Here is a 27,743-nt window from a genome sequence, read left to right on the forward strand (position 1 = left end):
GAGAGAGAAACTGAGGTAGAATGGCTTGTTGTTTGGTGAAAAAGGTGAGGGTAGGGTGAGAGAGAAACTGAGGTAGAATGGCTTGTTGTTTGGTGAAAAAGGTGAGGGTAGGGTGAGAGAGAAACTGAGGTAGAATGGCTTGTTGTTTGGTGAAAAAGGTGAGGGTAGGGTGAGAGAGAAACTGAGGTAGAATGGCTTGTTGTTTGGTGAAAAAGGTGAGGGTAGGGTGAGAGAGAAACTGAGGTAGAATGGCTTGTTGTTTGGTGAAAAAGGTGAGGGTAGGGTGAGAGAGAAACTGAGGTAGAATGGCTTGTTGTTTGGTGAAAAAGGTGAGGGTAGGGTGAGAGAGAAACTGAGGTAGAATGGCTTGTTGTTTGGTGAAAAAGGTGAGGGTAGGGTGAGAGAGAAACTGAGGTAGAATGGCTTGTTGTTTGGTGAAAAAGGTGAGGGTAGGGTGAGAGAGAAACTGAGGTAGAATGGCTTGTTGTTTGGTGAAAAAGGTGAGGGTAGGGTGAGAGAGAAACTGAGGTAGAATGGCTTGTTGTTTGGTGAAAAAGGTGAGGGTAGGGTGAGAGAGAAAAGGCGACATGGTAGTAAAAAGCTGAAGTTGAGAGAAATAACTGACACGTCTTCTCTTTCCTCTCTTTCTTTCTTTCTTTCTTTCTTTCTCTCTCTTCCTCTTTCTCTCAAGCACAGTGTCTTTGGTTTGTTGAGTTTCTGTTACCACCCTCAACACTGATCGGTTCATTTCCTGTCACACACACACACACACACTCCTACACACATTTACATGCACACACGCAGAGTCACACACAACACAGACAAGGTCGTTTAGACCACAAATACACTCAGAGTTGGCTGGACAGACAAACAGACAGACAGGAGGACCGGTTCCTTTCTCTCTACAAGTTAACCCTTCTACAACTCAGGTACCTGTGCTTTTTTTTTTTTTACATAATGTTCTCTAACACAACATTTTCTAACATAATGTTGTCTAACACATCGCATTTTCTAAGATCATGATCTCCTATTGATACTGTGGCAGGTGTTACAGAGGTTTTTAAAACTCGAGACACAACAAGAATGTCAGCTATGAGGTAGTGTGACATTATACTCCGGTATAACAAAGACAGACAGAGAGAAAGACGAGGTTCTGAATGGTTTAGATCCGTATTTAAACACACCAGGCTAGTTACTAATACATTTAACTGTTGAATATAAATAGCCTTGTTTTGTTTTTTTACATAACGTTTCACAATTATGGAAGTTGTATCTCTCTCTAGGGAATAATCTTTCCACAATAAAGTGTTCAGATAAGTGTAATCTAAGATATTCATTGCTCTCTGTTTTAGATACAGTACAGTGAACTATCACAAAACTTCGCAAAAAAAATGTTCTTCCTTTTTTTTCTAAAGATGATCATCGTTAATCTCATGTCTATAGCAACGGTGACAAGTTGTCACCAGGAAGTGACAGTATCACACTTTTAAAAGAAACTCCCCCTAAAAAATCAACTTCTCATTTTGAAAATGGCCTATTGTGACATCGATATGAGTCAGAAACATTGATTCTAGTGTCAAAATTGACAACAAAAATGTAAATAAGGTCATTTTTGTCATACAATCAGTCTGATGCAAAACTGAGATTAGCAAAATGATAGGATTAAAGGAATGAAGGGTACCATGACAGTTTTCCTTGGGTTGGGCTTATTTCAACCCTGCCCACAGCTGGCAGCACCCAAGTAATCGTCAATTAGGAGTCTAGCTGCATGTGACCCCATTGTAATGCCCATGGTCAATTTGGTTTGATATTTGATATCCCTATGAGAGATCCCTAGTTAAGGACCATCAGTAAATTACACAATGTACATGGGACAATATTTTTAAAAGATCAATAACTCAAAATTTCAATGATTTAAAAACCTCAAACCAACTACAGTTCATCCCGAAAGTATTCAGAGCCCTTCGCTTTTTCCACATTTTATTACATTACAGCCTTATTCTAAAATGGATTAAATCGTTTTTGCTCCCTCATCAATCTACACACAAAACCCCATAATGACATCACAGAACCCCATAATGACATCACAGAACCCCATAATGACATCACAAAACCCCATAATGACAAAGCAAAAACAGTTGTTTTTTTTCCACCCCCCCACCCTCCCCTCTCTCCCTGTTCTCCCCCAGATGGAGTTTGCCTGCAGTCACGTAGTGTGTAACTGGAGCCCAGAAGGGAGTTTAATGGGGGGGTCAGATGAGGGGGGTTCAGGTTTGAGTGTGTACCCCTGTAGTCCTCCAGGTGAGGGGGGGACCACAGATCCAGGTGTAGCCCTCAGACTGTCTGTCACAGAGCACACGTACGACAACCGCATCTCAGTCATCCCTCAGCAAGGTAATGTACAGACATGGCACCGCTCAACACACATACACACTGCTGCTACTGCTGAAAGAGCCACTCAGTTTCACACTCAGAGGAAATGTCTGCGTGGGGTGAGGAGTGGCAGAATTGTGAAGATGTCAGCCGTAGGAAACTTCACATACACTGGCCTAGATGATCTCTTATCAGCTCTCACTGCAGTGTCACCAAGTTCATCTTTCACACACACACACACACACACACTTGAGCTCCATGTAGCTAAGAATGATGATGATGATGATGAGGATGGTGATACTATTGATGATGATACTATTGATGATGATAGTATTGATGGTGATACTATTGATGATGATAGTATTGATGATAATACTATTGATGATATTGATGATGATACTATTGATGATGATACTATTGATAATGATACTATTGATGGTGATACTATTGATGATGATAGTATTGATGATAATACTATTGATGATATTGATGATGATACTATTGATGATGATAGTATTGATGATATTGATGATGATAATATTGATGATGATACTATTGATGATGATAATATTGATGATATTGATGATGATACTATTGATGATATTGATGATGATACTATTGATGATATTGATGATGATACTATTGATGATATTGATGATGATACTATTGATGATATTGATGATGATACTATTGATGATATTGATGATGATACTATTGATGATATTGATGATGATACTATTGATGATGATACTATTGATGATAATACTATTGATGATGATACTATTGATGATGATACTATTGATGATGATACTATTGATGATGATACTATTGATGATAATACTATTGATGATGATGATACTATTGATGATGATACTATTGATGATGATACTATTGATGATATTGATGATGATACTATTGATGATGATACTATTGATGATGATACTATTGATGATGATACTATTGATAATATTGATGATGATACTATTGATGATGATACTATTGATGATGATAGTATTGATGGTGATACTATTGATGATGATAGTATTGATGATAATACTATGATGATATTGATGATGATACTATTGATGATATTGATGATGATACTATTGATGATGATACTATTGATAATGATACTATTGATGGTGATACTATTGATGATGATAGTATTGATGATAATACTATTGATGATATTGATGATGATACTATTGATGATGATAGTATTGATGATATTGATGATGATAATATTGATGATGATACTATTGATGATGATAATATTGATGATATTGATGATGATACTATTGATGATATTGATGATGATACTATTGATGATATTGATGATGATACTATTGATGATATTGATGATGATACTATTGATGATATTGATGATGATACTATTGATGATATTGATGATGATACTATTGATGATATTGATGATGATACTATTGATGATATTGATGATGATACTATTGATGATGATACTATTGATGATAATACTATTGATGATGATACTATTGATGATGATACTATTGATGATGATACTATTGATGATGATACTATTGATGATGATACTATTGATGATAATACTATTGATGATGATGATACTATTGATGATATTGATGATGATACTATTGATGATGATACTATTGATGATATTGATGGTGATACTATTGATGATATTGATAATGATGATAACATTGATGATACTGATAATGATGATAACATTGATGATACTGATGACGATACTATTGATGATGATACTATTGATGATGATACTATTGATGATGATACTATTGATGATATTGATGATGATACTATTGATGATGATACTATTGATGATGATACTATTGATGATGATACTATTGATAATATTGATGATGATACTATTGATGATGATACTATTGATGATACTGATAATAATATTGATGTTGAAGGTGATAATATTTGGTATTTTAGGGTATTTTCTTAGGTTCCCCGTTAGCTGTTGCGAGAGCCTCAGCTATTCTTCCTGCGGTCCACACACAAAACATGAAACATGACATAATACAGAACATTAATAGACAAGAACAGCTCAAGGACAGAACTAGATCAATAATATTGATGATGGTGATGTTTGTTTCCTTGCTTCAGAGCCAGGACTAGTGCCTCCACCTTTGCCCCCTCGACGGTTTGAGTCTCAGAAGTACCCCAGATGCACCTCTCTGCCTCCCCCACCTCCCCCTCTTTCCTCTCTGCCTCCCCCACCTCCCCCTCTTTCCTCTCTGCCTCCCCCACCTCCCCCTCTTTCTTCTCTGCCTCCACCCCTACCAGCCCGAGGTGAGTATTTGGTTTGTTCTGAATTGATTCCACAAGCATTTGTTTCTGAATACAGCCCTAGTCGTTGGTTGGGGTACAGATGTACTGTAGGCTATAGCGGTGTATGCGTGGTTCAGTGGTTATTACGTATCTGGGTCTCATGCTGTGTGTGTGTGTGTGTGCGTGTGTGCGTGCGTGCGGGTGTGTGTGTGTGCGGGTGTGTGTGTGTGCGGGTGTGTGTGTGTGCGGGTGTGTGTGTGTGCGGGTGTGTGTGTGTGTGTGTGTGTGTGTGTGTGTGTGTGTGTGTGCGTGCGTGTGTGTGTGTGTGTGTGTGCGCGTGCGTGCGTGCGTGCGTGCGCGTGTGTGTGTGTGTGTTCTCAGGTGCGGAAGGCCAAGGAGAGCAGAGCATCAGATTGAAGGCTAATGTTAATGTTCTCTCTCTCAGTGTTGGACGACTCGTAGATATCAGTAGAGGTGAGGGTTGGTCACACACACACACACACACACACACACACACACACACACACACACACACACACACACACACACACACACACACACACACACACACACACACACACACACACACACACACACACACACACACACACACACACACACATACACACACACACACAGTGGAGGCTGCTGAGGGGAGGACGGCTCATAATAATGTCTGGAATGGGGTAAATGGAGTGGTATCAAACACGTGGTTTCAATGTTGATACCATTCCATTGACTCCATTCCAGCCATTATTATGAGCCGTCCTTCCCTCAGCAGCCTCCACTGGTATAGTTATATGTCTATCATATTGAGGTATCTAGCTATAAGATAAACCTGATCAATCAAATTGATAGGTGTACGCAATTATGGTAATTCCAATTGAGAAATTCACAATTCAGGGTAACGTTAACTCTTATTATAAACTGAGTGGTTAGAGCCCTGAATGCTGACTTGCTGACAGCCGTGGTATATCAGACGGGTATGACAAAACGTTTATTTTTACTGCTCTAATTACGTTGGTAACCAGTTTTTAATAGCAATAAGGCACCTCCGGGGTTTGTGGTATATGGCCAATATACCACGGCTAAGGGCTGTGTTCAGGCACTCTGCGATGCGTTGTGCGTAAGAACAGCCCTTAGCCGTGGTTTATTGCTTAATTAGAAAACTGGACGGATTTAACTACATATGTACAACAATTTTTCAAAAAACATTTTCCATCTAGCTAGTTAGTCATCTACATGTTGCTAGCTATACATATAGTTCAGTGGAGGCTGCTGAGGGGAGGACGGCTCATAATAATGTCTGGAATGGGGTAAATGGAGTGGTATCAAACACGTGGTTTCAATGTTGATACCATTCCATTGACTCCATTCCAGCCATTATTATGAGCCGTCCTTCCCTCAGCAGCCTCCACTGCACACACCATCCTTGTCTCTCCCTCTGCTCCACAGCATCTAGCATCCAGACTACTCAGTGTCCCGTGATGCATTGTGGGAGATGTAGTGCTGCCCTGTCCTCCCTGAGTTCTGTACAGAACACACAGGAAACTGCCGTGAGTTTACTCTCTCTCTCTGTTGAAAAGGTTTAGACTCAAACTGCAGCATTGTCTCACACCTCGACACATATCTCTCTCTCTCTCTCTCTCCTTCCCTCTCCATCTCTCACTCTCCTTCCCTCTCTCTCTCTCTCCTTCCTTCTGTCTCTCTGTCTCTCTCTCCTTCCCTCTATCTCTCTGTCTCTCTCTGTATGTCTCTCTCTGTCTCTCTGTCTCTCTCTCTCTCCTTCCCTCTCCCTCTCGCTCTCCTTCCCTCTATCTCTCTGTCTCTCTCTCCTTCCCTCTATCTCTCTGTCTCTGTCTCTGTCTCTGTCTCTCTCTCTCTGTCTCTCTCTGTCTCTCTCTGTCTCTCTCTGTCTCTCTCTCTCTGTCTCTCTCTGTCTCTCTGTCTCTCTCTCTCCCTCTTTCTCTCCTTCCCTCTATCTCTCTGTCTCTGTCTCTCTCTGTCTCTCTCTGTCTCTCTCTCTCTGTCTCTCTCTCTGTCTCTCTCTGTCTCTCTTTCTCTCATTCCCTCTATCTCTCTGTCTCTCTCTCTCTCTCTAGGTGTGGCTGTGTGAGTTCTGTGGTCTCCAGAACACCCTGTCTACTTCAGGTCCCGGGGCTGGTTCCAAGGTGGGCTCCAGGGTTAGAGGAGCTCCTAGAGGGAGAGATGTGATCTACCTCCCCCTTCAGACTGACCAGGACTACCAAAACCTAGAAGATGTCATGGTGGTCTTCTGTGTTGATATATCTGGGAGCATGAGTGTCACCTCTGAGGTGTGTTGTCTGTCTGTCTGTCTGTCTGTCTGTCTGTCTGTCTGTCTGTCTGTCTGTCTGTCTGTCTGTCTGTCTGTCTGTCTGTATACAAGCTATGGCTGTACCTCAGTCTGTCTGTCTTTCCGTCTACAAACTATGGCTGTACCTCAATCTGTCTGTCTGTCTACAAACTAAGGCTGTACCTCATTCTGTCTGTCTGTCTACAAACTAAGGCTGTATCTCATTCTGTCTGTCCGTCTACAAACTATGGCTGTACCTGTCTGTCTGTCTGTCCATCTACAAACTAAGGCTGTACCTCATTCTGTCTGTCTGTCTACAAACTAAGGCTGTACCTCATTCTGTCTGTCCGTCTACAAACTATGGCTGTACCTCATTCTGTCTGTCTGTCTACAAACTAAGGCTGTACCTCAATCTGTCTGTTTGTCTGTGCGTTCGTTTACAAACTAAGGCTGTACCTCAATCTCTCTGTCCGTCTACAAACTAAGGCTGTACCTCATTCTGTCTGTCCGTCTACAAACTAAGGCTGTACCTCATTCTGTCTGTCCGTCTACTAACTATGGCTGTACCTCAATCCCACTGCATCTATATTTTCTTCCCAGGTCACCCCAGGGAATGCTATGAGGTCAGCAACCTATGTCTCCCGACTACAGGTATGTATGTTTGTCCCAGTGTTCTTACTTCAGGTTCTGTATCTGGATACTGAGGGTCTACTAAAGGAGCTGAACGGTGGAACAAAACATTTAAAATAAACACGATAACTCATGTAAAATATACGGTGTACTGTATATAGGTTCAGAACGTTTGTGAAACATCACAACACAGTTGAAAAATTATATGGCAAATAGACATCTAAACTGGATGGTGGTCAGATAGATGGGAGGGGTTGAGTGGAGCTGAAGGACGGGACTGGGTGGTGTTCAGATAGATGGGAGGGGTTGAGTGGAGCTGAAGGACGGGACTGGGTGGTGTTCAGAGATAGATGGGAGGGGTTGAGTGGAGCTGAAGGATGGGACTGGATGGTGGTCAGATAGATGGGAGGGGTTGAGTGGAGCTGAAGGATGGGACTAAAAAACAACACGTAACTAATGTAAAATATACTGTGTCCGTAAAATGTATATAGTATGTATACGCTGGAAGTGTTGTTGTCCATTAGTTTACTCCAATTAAGGGAGGGGTGGTAGGGGTAGGGGGAAATAATAATAAATAAATACAAATATATATATATATACAGTATATTGTTTAATAATGTTTTATATATTTTACTTCACCTTTATTTAACTAGGCAAGTCAGTTAAGAACAAATGTGTATGTACAATGATGACCTACCAAAAGGCAAAAGTTCTACTAAAATTCATGAAATGAAAAATATAGGACAAAACACACATCATGACAAGAGAGACAACACATCACTACACATCACTACGACGCCAGGTCAGCGGAGTCAATCACCACCTTCCGGAGACACCTGAAACCCCACCTCTTTAAGGAATACCTAGGATAGGATAAAGTAATCCTTCTAACCCCCCCCCCCCCCCCCCCCCTTAAAAGAGTTAGATGCACTATTGTAAAGTGGTTGTTCCACTGGATATCATAAGGTGAATGCACCAATTTGTAAGTCGCTCTGGATAAGAGCGTCTGCTAAATGACTTAAATGTAAATGTAAATGTAAAGAGAGACCTAAGACGACAACATAGAAAGGCAGCAACGCAACACGACAACAACATGCTAGCAACACAACACGACAACAACATGCTAGCAACACAACATGCTAGCAACACAACACGACAACAACATGCTAGCAACACAACACGACAACAACATGCGAGCAACACAACATGCTAGCAACGCAACATGACAACAACATGCTAGCAACACAACATGCTAGCAACGCAACACGACAACAACATGCTAGCAACACAACATGCTAGCAACACAACATGGTGGCAACACAACATGCTAGCAACGCAACACGACAACAACATGCTAGCAACACAACATGGTGGCAACACAACATGCTAGCAACGCAACACGACAACAACATGCTAGCAACACAACATGCTAGCAACACAACACGACATCAACATGCTAGCAACACAACATGCTAGCAACGCAACACGACAACAACATGCTAGCAACACAACATGCTAGCAACACAACATGCTAGCAACACGACAACAACATGCTAGCAACACAACATGGTGGCAACACAACATGCTAGCAACGCAACACGACAACAACATGCTAGCAACACAACATGGTGGCAACACAACACGACAACAACACAACACGACAACAATATATATATATATATATATATATATATATATTTAAAATAATATATACAGTGGGCTCCAAAACTACTGGCACCCCTGACTGGCAATGCACAAACAATACTTTAAACAATATAAACAATATAATTATAGAGATAAACTCAAAATACCAACATGTGAGAAATACTGTACTTTATTCATGTTTCAATGGAACCCACCAAAATAATTTATTGATTTAATTAAAAATCAATGTCCTCCAAATCAAGGTTTCACAATTAATGGCACCCTTACAGATTATTGTAAATAACATCTATCAAAATTATACCAGGAATTTAATTGCACTGATTTAAGTTAATCTAAGTCTTAAAGTGTAACGACGTTCGTCTGATGAAGAAGGGAGGGAGGGAGGCTGAGGGAATGAGAGAGGCTGAGGGAGAGAGGGAGGCTGAGGGGTATATAGAGGGAGGGAGGGAGGGAAACAGGTCCTGCTGTGACACAAATCATACATTTTTTTAATGTATGATATGTCTCTGACTCATATTTGAAATGTTGTCATCTAATTACTTAACCACTTTCCTCTGTGTGTCTGTTGGTGACAATGACATTCTAACATTCTGACTGATTGTATGATGTTTGTTGGTTCCATTGAAACATTAAAGTACAGTATTTCTCACCTTGATATTTTGAGTTTCTCTATAATTATATTGTTTATATTTTTGTATTATTGTTTGTGCGTTGTTGCCAAGTCAGGGGTGCCAGTAATTTTGGATCCCACTGTATATATATTTCTAAAAATGTATATATGGGGATTGGAAATGATGCAGACAATTACATTGAGCCACAGACTATTAGCTGATCCACCTCCTAAAAAGAAAAGACTAGTCTATTTCAGATGGAATGCAAAGTCTAGAAACGTAAAATGCTAGAAGGCTTCTATTAAAAGGAATGATATGTCAATGCTTTTCTCTCTCTCTCTCTCTTTCTGTAGAGTATTCAGGATGCCCTCCAGAGAGCGCTGTCCTCTCTACTTAATACTTCACCTCTCCGCCGAGTCGCCATTGTTACCTTCAATGACGAGGTAGCGATTGATTTACTGATTGATTTTGGGGTCAAAAAGAAATTTGAACGAGGCAGTGGATTTGGAGGGAGGGAGGGAGGCTGAGGGGTGTAGAGAGAGAGGGAGGGAGGGAGGGAGGGGTATAGAGAGAGGGAGGGAGGGATGGAGGTAGGCTAGGAGGCTGAGGGGTATAGAGGGAGGGAGGGAGGGAGGGAGGGAGGGAGGGAGGGAGGGAGGGAGGGAGGGAGGGAGGGAGGGAGGGAGGTAGGCTAGGAGGCTGAGGGGTATAGAGAGAGACAGGGAGGGAGGGAGGGAGGGAGGGAGGGAGGGAGGGAGGGAGGCTGAGGGGTATAGAGAGAGGGAGGGAGGCTGAGGGGTATAGAGAGAGAGAGGGAGGGTGGGTTGGAGGGAGGGAGGCTGAGGGAGGGAGAGAGGCTGAGGGAGGGTTGGAGAGAGAGAGGGAGGGAGGCTGAGGGGTATATAGAGGGAGGGAGGGAAACAGGTCCTGCTGTGACACAAATCATAGATTTTTTTAATGTATGATATGTCTCTGACTCCTATTTGAAATGGTGTCACCTAATTACTTAACCACTTTCCTCTGTGTGTCTGTTGGTGACAATGACGTTCTAACATTCTGACTAAAACTCAGCAAGCACTCACCTCTTGTTGTGCATATCAACATAGAGACAAAGAAGATAAGGACTTTTTTATGTAGTTTAAGACAAGAGTTATAAGAATTGTATTAGTAACTAGGCACTCTACGAAGATTTAGAATAATTAGTATATAGCGCCTTCGGTTTGATAAATGCGCTTTACAAATTATTTTAATTAATTATTATTAAAGGCCCAGTGCTGTCAAAAACGTGATTTCGCTGTGTTTTATATATATTTCCACACTATGAAGTTGTAATAATACTGTGAAATTGTGAAGATTATGATAATGCCCCTTTTAGTGTAAGAGCTGTTTAAAAAGGCTGCCAGAAATGTTTGCTTGTTATGCGACGGGTGTAACGGCTGTCGTCTTCCTCGTCTGAGGAGGATAAGTTAGAAGGATCGGAGGACCAGTGTGCAGCGTGGTAACTGTTCATCTTGTTTTAATAAAGGTGAACACTCAAAATAAAAAACAACAAAAGTGACAACCGAAACATTTCTATCTGGTGCAGACACACAAAGACTGAAAACAACCACCCACAAAACCCAACACAAAACAGCCTACCTAAATATGGTTCCCAATCAGAGACAATGATTGACAGCTGCCTCTGATTGAGAACCATATTAGGCCGAACACAGAAATAGCAAAACATAGAATTACAAACATAGACTGCCCACCCCTGACCATACTAAATAAAGACAAAACAAAGGAAATAAAGGTCAGAACGTGACAATGGGTAGGGTTTTGGACCACCTGACAACATCACCAGTATAAGTTAATAGACCAATGACAAAGAGAGATTCAAACCTCTCTTGCCAATAACAGCTAGTATTCAGGTTACAGCTCCCAGACAGTCCAAGCTAAATTCTTGATTGAGAAATTGCTCTTTGTTTAAGAAGCTATTTTTGGTTTATTTTTTTGAGCATTTGAAAACAATCACAGTACTTAATTATTATCCAGAACTTATTTGATAAATTGGATAAAAACAGTTGCATTTGGGACCTTTAAAGTTTAAGATAAGGATGACGAGGGTTATGTAGTACTTACAGTCGAAACGACAGTGTCTGCTACCATCTGTGACACTGTGTTAGCTCTAGTTGTTCCTACTACAAGTAGTGTGTCATATTGCCTCAGACTGGAAAACTACTGGCAGACAGTTCTGTATGACACAGATTTTGTGAACTGTAGTAGTGTATTTGAGTTATGACAAGATAACCTACTCTGTTCCATAACATTTAGTTATTAACAACAGAGTTATGACAAGAGAACCTACTCTGTACCATAAAATCTAGCTATCAACAACATAATTATGACAAGATAACCTACTCTGTACCATAAAATTATCAGCAACAAGGGATGTTGATTTTGAAAAACGTCATTTTTATTGCATACAATGCTCTGCCGACTTTTCCTTCGAGTGCATTCACTGCCATATTAAAGTTTCCCGATGCAAATATTGTCAGACCAAGGTATGAGTCATGTTTTTTGTGTTCAATGATGGTGTTGTTCAAGGTGGATTTATATTTGTGTTTCTGACATCTGTTTTTTGGGAGGGGGGGGGGGGGGGGGAATCCCTGATTTTCAGGGGGGGGGGGGGGGGGGGGTTATTTACTGCCAGGGCCCAATTATGGCAATATTGCTCTAGAATGTCTTTGGTTGGTGATAGCAGAACCAAATCATCAGCATATAGCAGGTAGTTTACCTCTGTGTCAGATAGTGTGAGTCCTGGGGCTGGAGAATGGTCCAACATGTCTGCTAATTCATTGATATAAATGTTGAAAAGGTTTTTCTCTCTCTCTCTCTCTCTTATTGCCCTCTCTCTCTCTCTCTCTCCTATTGCCCTCTCTCTCTCTCTCTCTCTCTCCTATTGCCCTCTCTCTCTTTCTCTGTCTGAGAAAGTCCGTCCGTCCGTGGTTGTTGTCCGTCCGTCCGTCCGTCCGTCCGTCCGTCCGTCCGTCCGTCCGTCCGTCCGTCCGTCTGTCTGTCTGTCTCCCTCTCTCTCTCTCTCCAACCCTCCCTCAGCTTCTCTTCCTCCCTCAGCCTCCAACCCACCCTCCCTCTCTCTCTCTCTACCCCTCAGCCTCCCTCCCTGTCTCTATAACTCTCTCTCTCTCTCTGTCTCTTTCTCTCTCTCTCTCTTTCTCTCTCCTTTTGCCCTCTCTGTCTCTTTCTCCCTCTCTCTCTCCTAATGCCCTCTCTGTCTCTTTCTCTCTCTCTCTCTCTCCTAATGCCCTCTCTCTCTCTCTCTCTCTTTCTCTCTCCTATTGCCCTATCTTTCTCTCTCCTATTGCCCTCTCTTTCTCTCTCATATTGCCCCCTCTCTCTCTCTCTCTCTCTCTCTCTCTCTCTCTCTCTCTCTCTCTCTCTCTCTCCTTCTCTCCTATTGCCCTCTCTCTCTCTCTCTTTCTCTCTCTCTCTATCTCTCTCATGTGTTTCACTGACAGTAATTCAACAATCAGTTATTTGATTGTTTGCCACACCCACTGCCGACATTGTGAGCTCCAATTGTAGGCTATGCACTTGTGATTTAAAACAATCCACAGCTTTGTGGCTACATCATGCTCTCAGGTGTACTATTTACAATCATTTTATGTATTTCTGTCTAGACAGGAGTAATTACATAATTTTGACCAATTTTAATTAAATGTACTTTTGGGGAAGCTTAGGTTCCCATCGCCTATGTTTGTATCTACCAACAGGCCTACCTGTTGCATCAATGTTTTATTGTTCTACTCATTTTCCCTCCCTCTCTCTGTAGGTAGTAGTGTATGGTGATGGTTCAGGTGTACCCGTCTCTCTGAGGGACTGGGCTCTAGTTGATTATGACTATCTGAGACAACGGGGTCAACAGTACAACACTCCACACTGTATAGCTGAGAGCTACCAACACCTCTCACTGAGAGTCAAAGAGTGAGTGTCTGTCTGGCTGGTTCTCTGTCCGTCCGTCCGTTGGTTTTTGTCTGGCTGTTTGTCCGTCGGTTCGTCTGGCTGGCTGGTTGACTGCCTGCCTGTCTATCTGTATGTCTTATTAAAACTATCTCTCTCCCCTTTCTAACTCTCTCTCTCTCCATCTCTCCAGGTTCCGAGAACACGGGGCTACAGCGTTGGGTCCTGCAGCCTTGGTCTCCGTTGCCATGGCGTCTCGATTCGTGGGGTCAAAGGTCAGTCAGAGCTGAGCGTTCCATCCAACAGCAGTTCACTTAAGGTATCACAACCAATCAGATGCCTCGTTGAAATTCTGACAGCCTATCAGACATCATGTCTCATTTCTGTCAACTCCTATGTCATTGTTATGATCAGTTATAACCTCTCAGTGTTCTGTGTTCTGTGATTGGTTGACCTCTAGGTGATCTTGTGTACAGACGGGCGAGCTAACATCGGATTGGGTGAGATGGAGGAGAGTCCCGCCCCTTTCTCCTCCCCCCAGTCACCTTACTTCTACAGACAGCTAGCCAACGAGGCAGCTAACAAAGGGTTAGTGTACGCCCTAACTAGCTAACAGAGGGTTAGTGTACCCCCTAACTAGCTAACAGAGGGTTAGTGTACCCCCTAACTAGCTATAAGAGGGTTAGTGTACCCCCTAACTAGCTAACAGAGGGTTAGTGTACCCCCTAACTAGCTAACAGAGGGTTAGTGTACCCCCTAACTAGCTAACAGAGGGTTAGTTTACCCCCTAACTAGCTAACAGAGGGTTAGTGTACCCCCTAACTATCTAACAGAGGGTTAGTGTACCCCCTAACTAGCTAACAGAGGGTTAGTGTACCCCATAACTAGCTAACAGAGGGTTAGTGTACCCCCTAACTATCTAACAGAGGGTTAGTGTACCCCTAACTAGCTAACAGAGGGTTAGTGTACCCCCTAACTAGCTAACAGAGGGTTAGTGTATCCCCTAACTAGCTAACAGAGGGTTAGTGTACCCCCTAACTATCTAACAGAGGGTTAGTGTACCGCTAACTAGCTAACAGAGGGTTAGTGTACCCCCTAACAAGCTAACAGAGGGTTAGTGTACCCCCTAACTAGCTAACAGAGGGTTAGTGTACCCCCTAACAAGCTAACAGAGGGTTAGTGTACCCCCTAACTAGCTAACAGAGGGTTAGTGTACCCCCTAACTAGCTAACAGAGGGTTAGTGTACCCCCTAACAAGCTAACAGAGGGTTAGTGTACCCCCTAACTAGCTAACAGAGGGTTAGTGTACCCCCTAACAAGCTAACAGAGGGTTAGTGTACCGCTAACTATTCCAGGTGGTAGCTAACAGAGGGTTAGTGTACCCCCTAACAAGCTAACAGAGGGTTAGTGTACCCCCTAACTAGCTAACAGAGGGTTAGTGTACCCCCTAACAAGCTAACAGAGGGTTAGTGTACCCCATAACTAGCTAACAGAGGGTTAGTGTACCCCTAACTAGCTAACAGAGGGTTAGTGTACCCCCTAACTAGCTAACAGAGGGTTAGTGTACCGCTAACTATCCCAGGTGGTAGCTAACAGAGGGTTAGTGTATGCCCAAAAACCTCCATGTACACCAAAGTACAATGCACCCCCAAACATCCAATAGCTTATCACAAAACTCCTCAGGTTGACTGTGTATTCCTTCACTCTGCAGGGTGATGATTGACTGCCATGTATTTTCTGTTTCTGCAGTGTGATAGTTTCAGTGATGACCTTTGAGGGCACAGACTGCAGGTTGGCTGAGGTGGGACTACTGGCTGACCAGACTGGAGGAAGGGTGAGACACACACACCCTCTCCTCTCCTCTTACCTCTCCTCTCCTATTACCTCTCCTCTCCTATTACCTCTCCTCTCCTATTACCTCTCCTCTCCTCTTACCTCTCCTCTCCTCTCCTCTCCTCTCCTCTCCTCTCCTCTCCTCTCCTCTTACCTTACCTCTCCTCTCCTATTACCTTACCTCTCCTCTCCTCTTACCTCTCCTCTCCTCTCCTCTTACCTCTCCTCTCCTCTCCTCTTACCTCTCCTCTCCTCTTACCTCCTCTTACCTCTCCTCTCCTATTACCTTACCTCTCCTCTTACCTCTCCTATTACCTTACCTCTCCTCTCACCTCACCTCACCTCACCTCACCTCACCTCACCTCTCCTCTCCTCTCCTCTCCTCTCCTCTCCTCTCCTCTCCTCTCCTCTTACCTTACCTCTCCTCTTACCTCTCCTCTCCTCTCCCCCTCTTCTTCCTACTCCTGTTCTCATATCTCACCTCTCTCTCCTCCTCCTCTTCTCTCCTCCTGTTCTCTCCCCCCTCCTCCTGTTCTCTCCCCTCACCTCTCTCCTCCCCCTCCTCCTGTTCTCTCCCATCACATCTCTCTTCTCCTCCTCCTCCTGTCTCTCTCTTCTCCTCCTCCTCCTGTCACTCTCTCCTCCTCTCCTCTTTCACCTGAACAGGTGAACATAGTAAACATTGGTACCGTAGCAACAGAGATCCAGTCAGCTCTGGCCGACAACATCTTAGCAACCGGCGTCACGGCAACGTTACTAGCAGCTGACGGCATGTGAGTATGACATCTTTCAGGGTGAAGTATCACACACAAACACACACCTTGTGTGGATTTCACTCACAAACTCAATGCTCTTATGTCAGCCATGAAAACATTTGTCATCCTTCCCTCTGCCCCCCCCCCCAGGTATTTTCCCTACGAGGAGTGTAACCACTGTCTAGTAAGGGATATAGGGAACGTAACAGAAGGGGTAGAGATCACCTTTCAGTTTGCCTGCAAGCCTGATAGTACAGAGAGTGAGTGAACACACACACACACACACACACACACACACACACACACCTAGATTCGCACACGAACACGCATACCCTCTCCCAGGATTCCTTAAGCAGTCACTTATGTGTGTGTGTGTGTGTGTGTGTGTGTGTGTGTGTGTGTGTGTGTGTGTGTGTGTGTGTGTGTGTGTGTGTGTGTGTGTGCGTGTGCGTGCGTGCGTGCGTGCGTGCGTGCGTGCGTGCGTGCGTGTCTGTGTGCGTGTCTGTGCGCGTGCGTGTGTGTGTTGTACAGGTTTCATGTGTAGAGACAGACTACCGTTCCAGCTACAGCTGTCCTTCACCACCAGAGATCAACAGAAAGTAACACGCATCATTACTGAACAGAGACGGGTTACAACCAGCAGGTAACACACACACACACACACACACACACACACACACACACACACACACACACACACACACACACACACACACACACACACACACACACACACACACACACACACACACACACACACGCACACACTAAATGCCCCCCGCTTCTCTCTCTCCTCCTCCTGTCCCCTTCTCTCTCTCCTCCTCCTGTCCCCTTCTCTCTCTGTCTAGCTGGGTGTGGGCAGGCAGTCTGAACATGTCAGTGTTAGGGGTCCACTGTGCCCAGCTGTGTGCCAGGTTAACTATGAAGGGAAGAGTCCACGAAGCACAGAGACAACTCAGAGCACAGCAAGTCCTGCTCAAAGACATCAGGTAGGGTTGTATGTATGTATGTACAGTTGAAGTCGGAAGTTTACATACACTCAATTAGTATTTTGGTAGCATTGCCTTTAAATTGTTTAACTTGGGTCAAACATTTTGGGTAGCCTTCCACAAGCTTCCAACAATAAGTTGGGTGAATTTTGGCCCATTCTTCCTGACATAGCTGGTGTAACTGAGTCAGGTTTGTAGGCCTCCTTGCTCGCACACGCTTTTTCAGTTCTGCCCACAAATTTTCTATGGGATTGAGGTCAGGGCTTTGTGATGACCACTCCAATACCTTGACTTGGTTGTCCTTAAGCCATTGTGCCACAACTTTGGAAGTATGCTTGGGGTCATTGTCCATTTGAAAGACCCGTTCGCGACCAAGCTTTAACGTCCTGACTGATGTCTTGAGATGTTGCTTCAATATATCCACATAATTTTCCTCCCTCATGATGCCATCTATTTTGTGAAGTGCACCAGTCCCTCCTGCAGCAAAGCACCCCCACAACATGTTGCTGCCAACCCCGTGCTTCACGGTTGGGATGGTGTTCTTCGGCTTGCAAGCCTCCCCCTTTTTCCTCCAAAAAAACCAAAGGTCATTATGGCCAAACAGTTATATTTTTGTTTCATCAGACCAGGGGGCATTTCTCCAAAAAGTACAATCCTTGTCCCCATGTGCAGTTGCAAACCGTAGTCGGTTTTGGATTGGAGCAGTGGCTTCTTCCTTGCTGAGCGGCCTTTCAGGTTATGTCGATATAGGACTCGTTTTACTATGGATGTAGATACTTTTGTACCTGTTTCCTCCAGCACCTTCATAAGGTCCTTTACTGTTGTTCTGTGATTGATTTGCACTTTTCGCACCAAAGTACTTTCATCTCTAGGAGACAGAACGCATCTCCTTCCTGAGCAGTATGACGGCTGCGTGGTCCAATGGTGTTTATACTTGCGTACTACAGTTTGTACAGATGAACGTGGTACCTTCAGGCGTTTGGAAATTGCTCCCAAGGATGAACCAGACTTGTGGAGGTCTACAAATGTTTTTCTGAGGTCTTGGCTGATTTCTTTGGATTTTACCATGATGTCAAGCAAAGAAGCACTGAGTTTGAAGGTAGGCCTTGAAATACATCCATAGGTACACCTCCAATTGACTCAAATTATGTCAATTAGCCTATCAGAAGCTTCTAAAGCCATGACATCCTTTTCTGGAATTTTCCAAGCTGTTTAAAGGCACAGTCAACTTAGTGTATGTAAACTTCTGACCTACTGGAATTGTGATACAGTGAATTATAAGTGAAATAATCTGTCTGTAAACAATTGTTGGAAAAATTACTTGTGTCATGCACAAAGTAGATGTCCTAACCGACTTGCCAAAACCATTGTTTGTTAACAAGAAATTTGTGGAGTGGTTGAAAAACGAGTTTTAATGACTCCAACCTAAGTGTATGTAAACTTCCGACTTCAACTGTATGTATGTACGTGTGTGTGTGTGTGTGTGTGTGTGTGTGTGTGTGTGTGTGTGTGTGTGTGTGTGTGTGTGTGTGTGTGTGTGTGTGTGTGTGTGTGTGTGTGTGTGTGTGTGTGTGTGTGTGTGTTTGTTAACCCTATAACCTCTTGTCTCCAGTGAGCAGAGGTCCAACCCAAAGGAGGAGAGTATCTACGGAAACTGGATCAATACCATGACAACCATCTGTGATGACCTCACCACAGACTCCCAGGTGGTCTGTCTGTCTGTCTGTCTGTCTGTCTGTCTGTCTGTCTGTCTGTCTGTCTGTCTGTCTGTCTGTCTGTCTGTCTGTCTGTCTGTCTATCTGCCTGCCTGCCTGCCTGTCTGTCTGTCTGTCTGTCTGTCTGTCTGTCTGTCTGTCTGTCTGTCTGTCTGTCTGTCTGTCTGTCTGTCTGTCTGTCTGTCTGTCTGTTTAAAGGCCCTATATCTATGTATATGGGGCAGCAGCCTCTAAGGTGCAGGGTTGAGTAACTGGGTGGTACCCAGCTAGTGATGGCTATTTAACAGTCTGATGGCCTTGAGATAGAAGCTGTTTTTCAGTCTCTCGGTTCCCGCTTTGATGCACCTGTACTGACCTCGCCTTCTGGATGATAGCGGGGTGAACAGGCCGTGGCTCGGGTGGTTGTTGTCCTTGATGATCTTTTTGGCCTTCCTGTGACATCGGGTGGTGTAGGTGTCCTGGAGGGCAGGTATTTTGCCCCCGGTGATGCGTTGGGCAGACCGTGCCACCCTCTGCAGAACCCTGCAATTGTGCGATTTCAGATTGTCAGTGATGTGTACTCCGAGGAACTTGAAGCTTTTAACCTACTCCACTACGGTCCCGTCAATGTGGATAGGGGCATACTCCCTCTGCTGTTTCCTGAAGTCCACGATCAGCTCCTTCATTTTGTTGAGGGAGAGGTTATTTTCCTGGCACCACTCCGCCTGGGCCCTCACCTCCCCCTGTAGTCTCGTCGTTGTTGGTAATCAAGCCCACTACTGTTGTGTCGTCTGCAAACTTGATGATTGAGTTGGAGGCGTGCATGGCCACGCAGTCGTGGGTGAACAGGGAGTACAGAAGGTGGCTGAGCATGCACTCTTGTGGGGCCCCTGTGTTGAGGATCAGCGTAGTGGAGATGTTGTTTCCTAACTTCACCACCTGGGGGCGGCCCATCAGGAAGTCCAGGACCCAGTTGCACAGGGTGGGGTTGAGACCCAGGGCCTCCAGCTTGATGATGAGCTTGGAGGGTACTATGGTGTTGAATGCTGAGAAGTTGTCAATTAACAGCATTCTTACATAGGTATTCCTCTTGTCCAGATGGGATAGGGCAGTGTGCAGCGCGATGGCGATTACATCGTCTGTGGACCTATAGGGGCGGTATACAAGAGGGTCTAGGGTGTCAGGTAAGGAAGTTCAGGACCCAGTTGCACAGGGTGGGGTTGAGGGTCTAGGGTGTCAGGTAAGGAAGTTCAGGACCCAGTTGCACAGGGTGGGGTTGAGGGTCTAGGGTGTCAGGTAAGGTGGAGGTGATATGATCCTTGTGGAACTGACAGTGTTTTAACTACTTTACAGATATGAAACAAACAGACAATCATAATATCAGTCAAAAAATATCACATTCCCAGTTTATGCTACAAAACCAACTTTAAAAAAAATTGGTTCTATGTGACTCAACATTCCATGACGTACACTAAGGCATTGTTGGCAGAATAGATAGATATAGTTCAAATGCATGATTAATATAATTCACCAATGCATTTCTTGGTAGTCCCCCAAAAAATATTGCTATCAGGTTGTAAATCACAGCTGGCCTGGTACATTGTTTACTGCCTCCATTCGGAATGCACTGTTTCAGTTCCAATGACTCGATATTCTGGGCAAAAACAAACAAATATAACTAAGACTGGAAATGTCATCACAATCCAACTAGCAAAGGACAATGAGCACAAGTCAATCATAACGTGACTAATAGGCTAGCATATCTATTTGTGTCGGAAGCTAAAAACACGGAGCCTAACGTTAACTAGCTAGCTAGCAGGATGTCATGTCATGCCATTGGAAGATGTGAGTGACTTATCCCACCTCATATAATTTTTTCAGTGGCTTTACACAGCTAGAGATGCAGGTGTCATTTGGTCAGAGAGCAAGAACTTGCACGACTGTTATTTAGTTAGCATATCTCTCGCTTTAGCAAATTCACTCTGGCTATCTACTCCTATTTCAGAGGACTCTGATTGTGCCAGAGTGCAGAATAACTGATGCATTTACCAACCCGCTACATATGACCGGTGTCAGTAAACGTAGACAAAAAAAAAAGTAATAGTTAGTCACGAACGTTCTAGATAACATGTAAACAACGTTCTAGATAACATGTAAACAACGTTCTAGATAACATGTAAACAACGTTCTAGATAACATGTAAACATCCTAACCATCTCTGGATAACATGTAAACATCCTAACCAGGGGCCTGTTGCACAAAACTAGGATAAGGGATTAAGCCAGGATATCTTGGTGATCCTGGCTCAATTGATCCGTAATCCGGTTGCACTAAAGATGGATAGGGGGCAGGAGGATATGTTATGGTATAAATTACCATGGAGATTTATTCTGTGGAGCTAGCCTGCTCCAGACCAGGCTAAATTCCAGGATCTATTTAATCTCATCCCTAATGTCAGTCAGCAGTCACCACAAATGGAAACCAATAGTTATTTCACTGCTCACTATACATTGTTATCACATATAACTAGACCCACTGTTATTATTTAAACGTTGTGATCATTAATTTCAATGATTTTGGATAAAAAATGATTTTTAGATGATGTTGCTATCATTAGATAATTTACAGTTTCCCATAGACTATAAGGCTATATATAAAATGATAGAATATTAAAAAAACACAAGTCATAATATTGTAACCAGTTGTTTTAAAGGAGGACAGTTGTTAAAATGACAGATGTGGGGCATTTCGTGAAATTGTACTTCAGTATGGTTTCATAAACAAAGACATGCTGATGTGCCAGAATATTAAGTATCACATTGTCATAAGTATCAAAACTGTAAAAACAATATGTAGCTTTTCTGCAGAAAGAACCAGCCTCATAAATTTATGACTTTATCCTTTTTCTTCAGTGTGGCCCTAGTACTCTGTCATATAAACAAATACACATTCCATATGAATATAAAAACACAATGTGTAACATTATGTTCCTTTATTGAATAAGGACAAAACAAAGCAGGTAAACCATCAGCTCCTTTCGAAACTGAAGTCACAGTGACTACAAGATGGAAAGCACAGAATCCAAGCATATTATACAAAATGATACATACACATTCAAAGGTCTGTATATAACACACCCTGCATGTCTGCACACTAAAATAAATGCAGGACAAATCCATACACATCAACTGAACAGACAAATGAATGGATGCAGTAGCCTCCCTGCAGCCTTGTATTACACACAGTATACCGCACAAACATCATAAGAGGCCAAATTCGTCAAAAAACGAACCCAAAAAAACCCAAATTCCTCTGCCACCGCAGGACATATTTAACCAAAATTGAAAGCACACATACTAACTAAAATAATTCAACACATATTGGTCCCTCAGCAGCCGACCACTGTCGTCATCAGGGAAGATTGCCGGATTGTCCCAGTCCATGGCTGGTGGCACTCTGGGGGCCCTCTCCTTCCTCAGGCAGGCCACATTGTGGAGGACAGCACAAGCCACAGTAATATCACATGCCCTAACAGGGCTGACCCTTAATTTGTGAAGGCAGTGAAAGCGTGCCTTCAGGAGGCCAAAGGTCATTTCAACTCTGGCCCTGGTCCTGGCATGGGCATGGTTGTAGGCCTGCTGTGCTTCCTGGGGGTCTGTGAAAGGTGTCAGGAGAAAAGGCTGGCAGCCATACCCCCTGTCTCCCAGCAACACACCAGAGAATTCACCTGTCAACACAGAATCTCATCATTACTACCTCATAAACACAGTGATATTCTTGACACAGCCATGATGGTTATAAATAGGGGTTGTGTGGCTTACCTTGTGATAGGCACTGATAGATTTCAGAGGCCCGAAAGATTTTGGAGTCATGGACTGAGCCAGGCCATTTTGCCACAACATTGCTGATCACACAGTCAGCATTGCAGACCATCTGAAATCATAAGATGAGGAATATTACACCAATCAATGCACATCACTGGCAATGCAGAGTGTTCGTCAATGGACAATATCAAAAAGTTATGTTCACCTGAACATTAATGCTGTGAAAGGATTTCCTATTCACAAAATCGGCCTCATGGGCACCTGAGGGGGCTTCTATCCTTATGTGTGTGCAGTCCACTGCACCAATGACATTGGGGAAACCTGTCACACAAAGTAATGAGTATCCTACTATGTGTTAACAGTTGTCCTGTAATTTGTAGATCCTCTTACCTGCAATCCTATAGAACTCCTCTTTGATGTCACAGAGTCTTCTGTGGCCAGGGAAGGAGATGAAGACATCTGCTAATGCTTTGATAGCCAGACACACACTCCTTATTGTGCGGCAAATTGTGGCCTTGTTCAGCTGTTCTGCATCCCCCACTGAGTACAGGAAGGCTCCACTAGCAAAAAAGCGCAAGGCCACACAAACCATTTGCTCCACACTCAGTGCATGGCTCCGTGCAGTGCGGTGCTTAATCCTGGGACCCAGTAGTCTGCATAGATACCTGATGCCATCTGCAGAAAACCTGTATCTTTCATATAGATGGTCATCAGGGAAGGCCAGTGGGTCCAACCGGTCCCTGAAGACCCTTTCTCGCCTGAAGGCTCTCCTCAGCACAACTGCTTCTTCATCCACCACATCTCGCACGAATGGGCATGCCATTGTCAGAGCAGAAAGGAACACACAATTTTGGGCCTTCATATAGGCTAGTGGCCACACCTGGTGCTGGGGGGGTGGGCAAAAGAGGGCGATGCCTTATAACGATGACTTGGTTGTACTGATTGCTGGGAAAATAAAAAAAACCTTAGAAAGATGCCACCGTCCTGTGTGCTCACAATAAGAGCTCATATGTCATGGCTCACTTGACTTTACGAGAATATACCTAATTTTTATTTTGAGCTGTGTCATCTTCTTGGAGCTGGGGGAGGAAAGAAAAATAATGATTAATACATTTGTGTTACAGTTAGCATACAGTGTACATTGAAGGCATATCTCACCTCCCTCTCAAGTTTTTTTATTTCAAGGTCCAGTTTCCTAATTGTCCTTTTTTTTATTTCGGACTCCAGTGCAAGATTTTCCATCTTTTTCTTCTTGTACTGAATGTCTATGTCTGCCAGTTCTATTTGGCGCCGGAGGTGGTTGCCATACAACTTTCTGATAGCTTGTGAGCTCTGTGAACACAATACAATTAGCGCAGCTGGAATTTGGCAGGATGTGGTGTCCTTTTATTAATACGCACTATGTTGCCAGGCTGGTTTTCCCACTGTATAGCATCTGGGTCCTGTAAAAGAAATTCGATTTTTTGATTTTGATGAGGACTCCTCACCATTGTAGAGTAAATAGTACTTTCACAGTCTTAACATGATACCTCATGCCTTCTGGAATCCAGAGAGATGGTCTCCTCCTCATCATCGTCTCCATCATGTGCTGTTGCTGCTGCACTGGGGCCTTCACCCTATCACATTTAATCGGATTCATATTGAAGCTAGTAGACAAGACATGCCAGGCCTACAGTATGCCTTTGATGGAGTACTCACTGGATCAGCATCGTCTGGTGCTTGTGCTGGTGGCTCTAACAGGAACACAGTGCTGCCAGACACTGCAAGGCAATAGGTAAACCAAAGTCAGACAGTCCAAATTGATTCAATATGAATGTGGTTGTATCCCATGTAGAGATGGAAGGACATACCTTGAATGAAGCGGGTGGCATCTTGGGAGGAACCTATGCTCGTCTCTTTCCCCCCAGGGATCCCCTCTAAGACGGGCCTGCCTTTATTTAGCTCCAAGGCCATGTCCTCTGCTGGGGTAAGGTCAGCCTTTGGTGACCCACCACCCGTGCCTTGTCTGTGGGTATTCTTTTTCACTGCTAAAACAGTACAGACAATGTGTGAGCAGGCACCTTCTGGGTACAATATATGCTTGTGCTTTGTTAAATATTAGTCAGGGACCATACCATTCTGCAGAATGTTCTTGTATTTGATTTTGACCTGCTGCCATGTCCGTTTTGGCCCGTTCATGTTTAATCTACACACACACACACACACACACACACACACACACATTTAATGGAGTCACACTGCAAAAAATTACTTGGTATTTTTGTCTTGTTTTCAGTAAAAATATCAAAAAATGTATCATAGCTTTATACAGTGTGATGGAGTTACTTTACACAATTTCACTCATATCTGCAGTGCATTTCAATTAAAAATTTAACCGTTTCATAATTACAGTACAACTGCATTTTTGGAGATGTGAATTAAATATTTGAATTGTAATTGTGATGTTTCAGCGGAGCGGTGAGTGTGTAATTGTGCACTACTTACGCATTCAGGCGGTCTGCAATACTTTGCCACGCTTTTTCTCTTTGCTTTATCACTGTGGCGGTGTTGCCTTTCTTCTTAATTATATCTTTTACCTCCTCGTATGCCTCCATGAGGATTTGTGCTTCCGACGGGGAAAAGTACGCGGCTCTAGTTGCCATGGTAAATCAGTTAATCTGTGATCTGTGGCGGGGTCTATTTGAGTGAGCCGTGAGCGCGCACCTATCCAGGATTGGTTTCACCTGGCTTAATGAATCCGTGTCTGCTCATCCTGGCTTGGTCTTTGTGCAACCAATTAAGCCTGGACGCACATGTTTTGGCTTCATTGAGCTCAGCTGAGTCATTTATCCCGGATGTCTTAATTCTACTTTTGTGCAACAGGCCCCAGCTCTGGATAACATGTACACATCCTAACCATCTCTGGATAACATGTACACATCCTAACCAGCTCTGGATAACATGTACACATCCTAACCAGCTCAGAATGATGTCAGGCCCTACTGCCTGTAAACACACAGTCCAGTTCATAGTGAATGATGACAGGCCCTACTTCCTGTAAACACACAGTCCAGTTCATAGTGAATGATGGCAGGCCCTACTTCCTGTAAACACACAGTCCAGTTCATAGTGAATGATGACAGGCCCTACTTCCTGTAAACACACAGTCCAGTTCATAGTGAATGATGGCAGGCCCTACTTCCTGGCCTCTGTGGCAAATGGTATTATTTGCATAAAGGCCTACTGTAGCTCTGATTGGCTATGGCGCACCGGTCTGCGTAGACTCCAGTCCTGGATGAGACAGATGTTTTTATTAGGTTTTATTTACTGTAGTATCTATTAATTGTCCAAATGCATGGACGCTTTCCCACTCGATATTGCTATAGATTTTTCACATATGTCTTAGTATATGTAATCCCCAAACATTCTAAGAATTCCAGAAAACGTGAAAATAACCATATCTACGTGCTCTCCGGTTAGATTATTTTTATTTTTGTGTCATATTTTTCCTGGGGGTGTAAATTAACAGATTTTAATCAGATTTAATGTTGCTAAAATACTGTCAGTTCCACTTTATAGACCAATAAGAAAGAGAGTTCCAAACCTCTCTGCAAATAACAGCTAGTTTTCAGTATTCCCCTCCCTACTCAGACCACTCCCAGACAGTCCTAGCAAAATTCTTGCTTGATCAATTGATCTTTGCTAAGAAGGTATTTTTGTTTATATTTTAATTTTAAAACAATCACAGCACCCAGAAATGATATTGAGATAAAAACGGCTGCATTGGACCTTTAATCGATCAAACAATCAATAAATGAAATCAATCAATCAATAAATGAAATCAATCAATCAATAAATGAAATCAATCAATCAATAAATGAAATCAATCAATCAAACTCTCTCTCTCTCTCTCTCTCTCTCTCTCTCTCTCTCTCTCTCTCTCTCTCTCTCTCTCTCTCTCTCTCTCGCTCTCTCTCTTGCTCTTTCACAGGATTATCAAACTTCCTGAGGCAAAAGGATAGTTTTCAAGACATTGACAGAGAAAGAGTATGAAAGAATGAGAGACATTTGCCCCAGGATAGAAATACCTCCTATTACACAAATCAGGATATCCTCAGTGTGTCACTGTGCTAAATGTATTGTGTAATATCTTTCTGTCCCGCAATATCTTTCTCTCTCTCCCCCCATATCGCTCTTTCTGTCTCGCCCTCTCTCTCTTTCTCCAAGGCGAGAGCAAAACAAAGGACCTACAGGCCTCTGAGTCTACTCCTGTAAACGTATGTCTAGTCCACACACACACTCACCTGACCCCGCCCCCTGTGTTTGCTCCCAGGCCCTCTCTGATGAGGCAGCTATGGTGGTGTACCAGATGAAGAGAGCCAGCAGTGTGTGCCAGAGGAGAAGGAAACAGACAGACATGGTGGCTCTGTGAGCCAGCAGTGTGGGCCAGAGAAGAAGGAAACAGACAGACATGGTGGCTCTGTGAGGCAGCAGTGTGGGCCAGAGAAGAAGGAAACAGACAGACATGGTAGCTCTGTGAGGCAGCAGTGTGGACCAGAGAAGAAGGAAACAGACAGACATGGTGGCTCTGTGAGGAGCCAGTCCACAGCAGTCACAGGTGGCAGAGCCAGCTGGTAGCCATGTTAGAGACTGTCCAAGACTAGACACTCAATCAAATAACTCCTAATTTACTACCTAAATATTATATAAATACGTGTCGTATGACTGTTTGGTATTGTACATAAAAATATATTAAGATGATGATGTTTTGATTTTCTTACCCATGGTAGTCCTTTTCCCAGATGGCTTAAACCTGCTGGTTTC

The 27,743-nt window shown here is 43.4% G+C and overlaps 2 protein-coding genes across 8 annotated transcripts; one reads left to right on the forward strand and one right to left on the reverse strand.

Moving 5' to 3' along the window:
• Nucleotides 1-713: 713 nt before the first annotated feature.
• On the forward strand, nucleotides 714-27,680 carry LOC139534719 (circularly permutated Ras protein 1-like). 3 transcript variants are annotated; one of them, XM_071334111.1, is made up of 19 exons: nucleotides 727-929; nucleotides 2,190-2,394; nucleotides 4,501-4,686; nucleotides 5,047-5,139; nucleotides 6,121-6,221; nucleotides 6,768-6,980; nucleotides 7,580-7,630; nucleotides 10,239-10,328; nucleotides 13,718-13,869; nucleotides 14,039-14,120; nucleotides 14,306-14,433; nucleotides 15,595-15,679; nucleotides 16,345-16,451; nucleotides 16,584-16,693; nucleotides 16,965-17,076; nucleotides 17,282-17,422; nucleotides 19,035-19,128; nucleotides 27,253-27,381; nucleotides 27,421-27,680. In XM_071334111.1, the coding sequence occupies exons 2-18, from the start codon at nucleotides 2,190-2,192 to the stop codon at nucleotides 27,349-27,351; spliced, it is 2,049 nt and encodes a 682-aa protein (XP_071190212.1). In that variant the 5' UTR covers nucleotides 727-929; the 3' UTR covers nucleotides 27,352-27,381; nucleotides 27,421-27,680. The 3 variants fall into 3 exon arrangements, with proteins under 3 accessions (XP_071190213.1, XP_071190212.1, XP_071190215.1); XM_071334114.1 differs by having other exon boundaries at nucleotides 771-929; nucleotides 27,253-27,680; XM_071334112.1 differs by lacking the exon at nucleotides 17,282-17,422 and having other exon boundaries at nucleotides 714-929; nucleotides 27,253-27,680.
• Nucleotides 22,073-25,808, reverse strand: LOC139534720 (putative nuclease HARBI1). 5 transcript variants are annotated; one of them, XR_011666985.1, is made up of 10 exons: nucleotides 25,055-25,808; nucleotides 24,791-24,967; nucleotides 24,639-24,700; nucleotides 24,470-24,556; nucleotides 24,341-24,382; nucleotides 24,099-24,272; nucleotides 23,984-24,019; nucleotides 23,331-23,885; nucleotides 22,938-23,049; nucleotides 22,073-22,843 (listed from the first exon to the last, which is right to left on the reverse strand). XR_011666985.1 is itself a non-coding variant. In XM_071334119.1 (6 exons), the coding sequence occupies exons 4-6, from the start codon at nucleotides 23,397-23,399 to the stop codon at nucleotides 22,473-22,475; spliced, it is 552 nt and encodes a 183-aa protein (XP_071190220.1). In that variant the 5' UTR covers nucleotides 23,400-24,382; nucleotides 24,470-24,556; nucleotides 24,639-24,700; nucleotides 24,791-25,798; the 3' UTR covers nucleotides 22,073-22,472. The 5 variants fall into 5 exon arrangements, 4 of the variants coding, with proteins under 4 accessions (XP_071190220.1, XP_071190217.1, XP_071190218.1 ...); XM_071334119.1 differs by having other exon boundaries at nucleotides 23,331-24,382; nucleotides 24,791-25,798; XM_071334116.1 differs by having other exon boundaries at nucleotides 23,331-24,556; nucleotides 24,791-25,798.
• Nucleotides 27,681-27,743: the final 63 nt, after the last annotated feature.

Source organism: Salvelinus alpinus, chromosome 11 (genome assembly GCF_045679555.1).
Source record: "Salvelinus alpinus chromosome 11, SLU_Salpinus.1, whole genome shotgun sequence".
NCBI lineage: Eukaryota > Metazoa > Chordata > Actinopteri > Salmoniformes > Salmonidae > Salvelinus > Salvelinus alpinus.

What these genes read in the sequence shown, in the direction of transcription:
- LOC139534720 (XM_071334119.1), bottom strand. Translation starts at nt 23,399, where the DNA reads ATGTCTTCATCTCCTTCCCTGGCCACAGAAGACTCTGTGACATCAAAG. An exon ending in GGAGTTCTATAGGATTGCAG is followed by an intron (nt 23,050 to 23,330) that starts GTAAGAGGATCT and finishes TTATGATTTCAG; the next exon opens with ATGGTCTGCAATGCTGACTG. An exon ending in CTATCAGTGCCTATCACAAG is followed by an intron (nt 22,844 to 22,937) that starts GTAAGCCACACA and finishes CTGTGTTGACAG; the next exon opens with GTGAATTCTCTGGTGTGTTG.
- LOC139534719 (XM_071334111.1), top strand. Translation starts at nt 2,190, where the DNA reads ATGGAGTTTGCCTGCAGTCACGTAGTGTGTAACTGGAGCCCAGAAGGG. An exon ending in CTCAGTCATCCCTCAGCAAG is followed by an intron (nt 2,395 to 4,500) that starts GTAATGTACAGA and finishes TCCTTGCTTCAG; the next exon opens with AGCCAGGACTAGTGCCTCCA. An exon ending in CTGACCAGACTGGAGGAAGG is followed by an intron (nt 15,680 to 16,344) that starts GTGAGACACACA and finishes TCACCTGAACAG; the next exon opens with GTGAACATAGTAAACATTGG.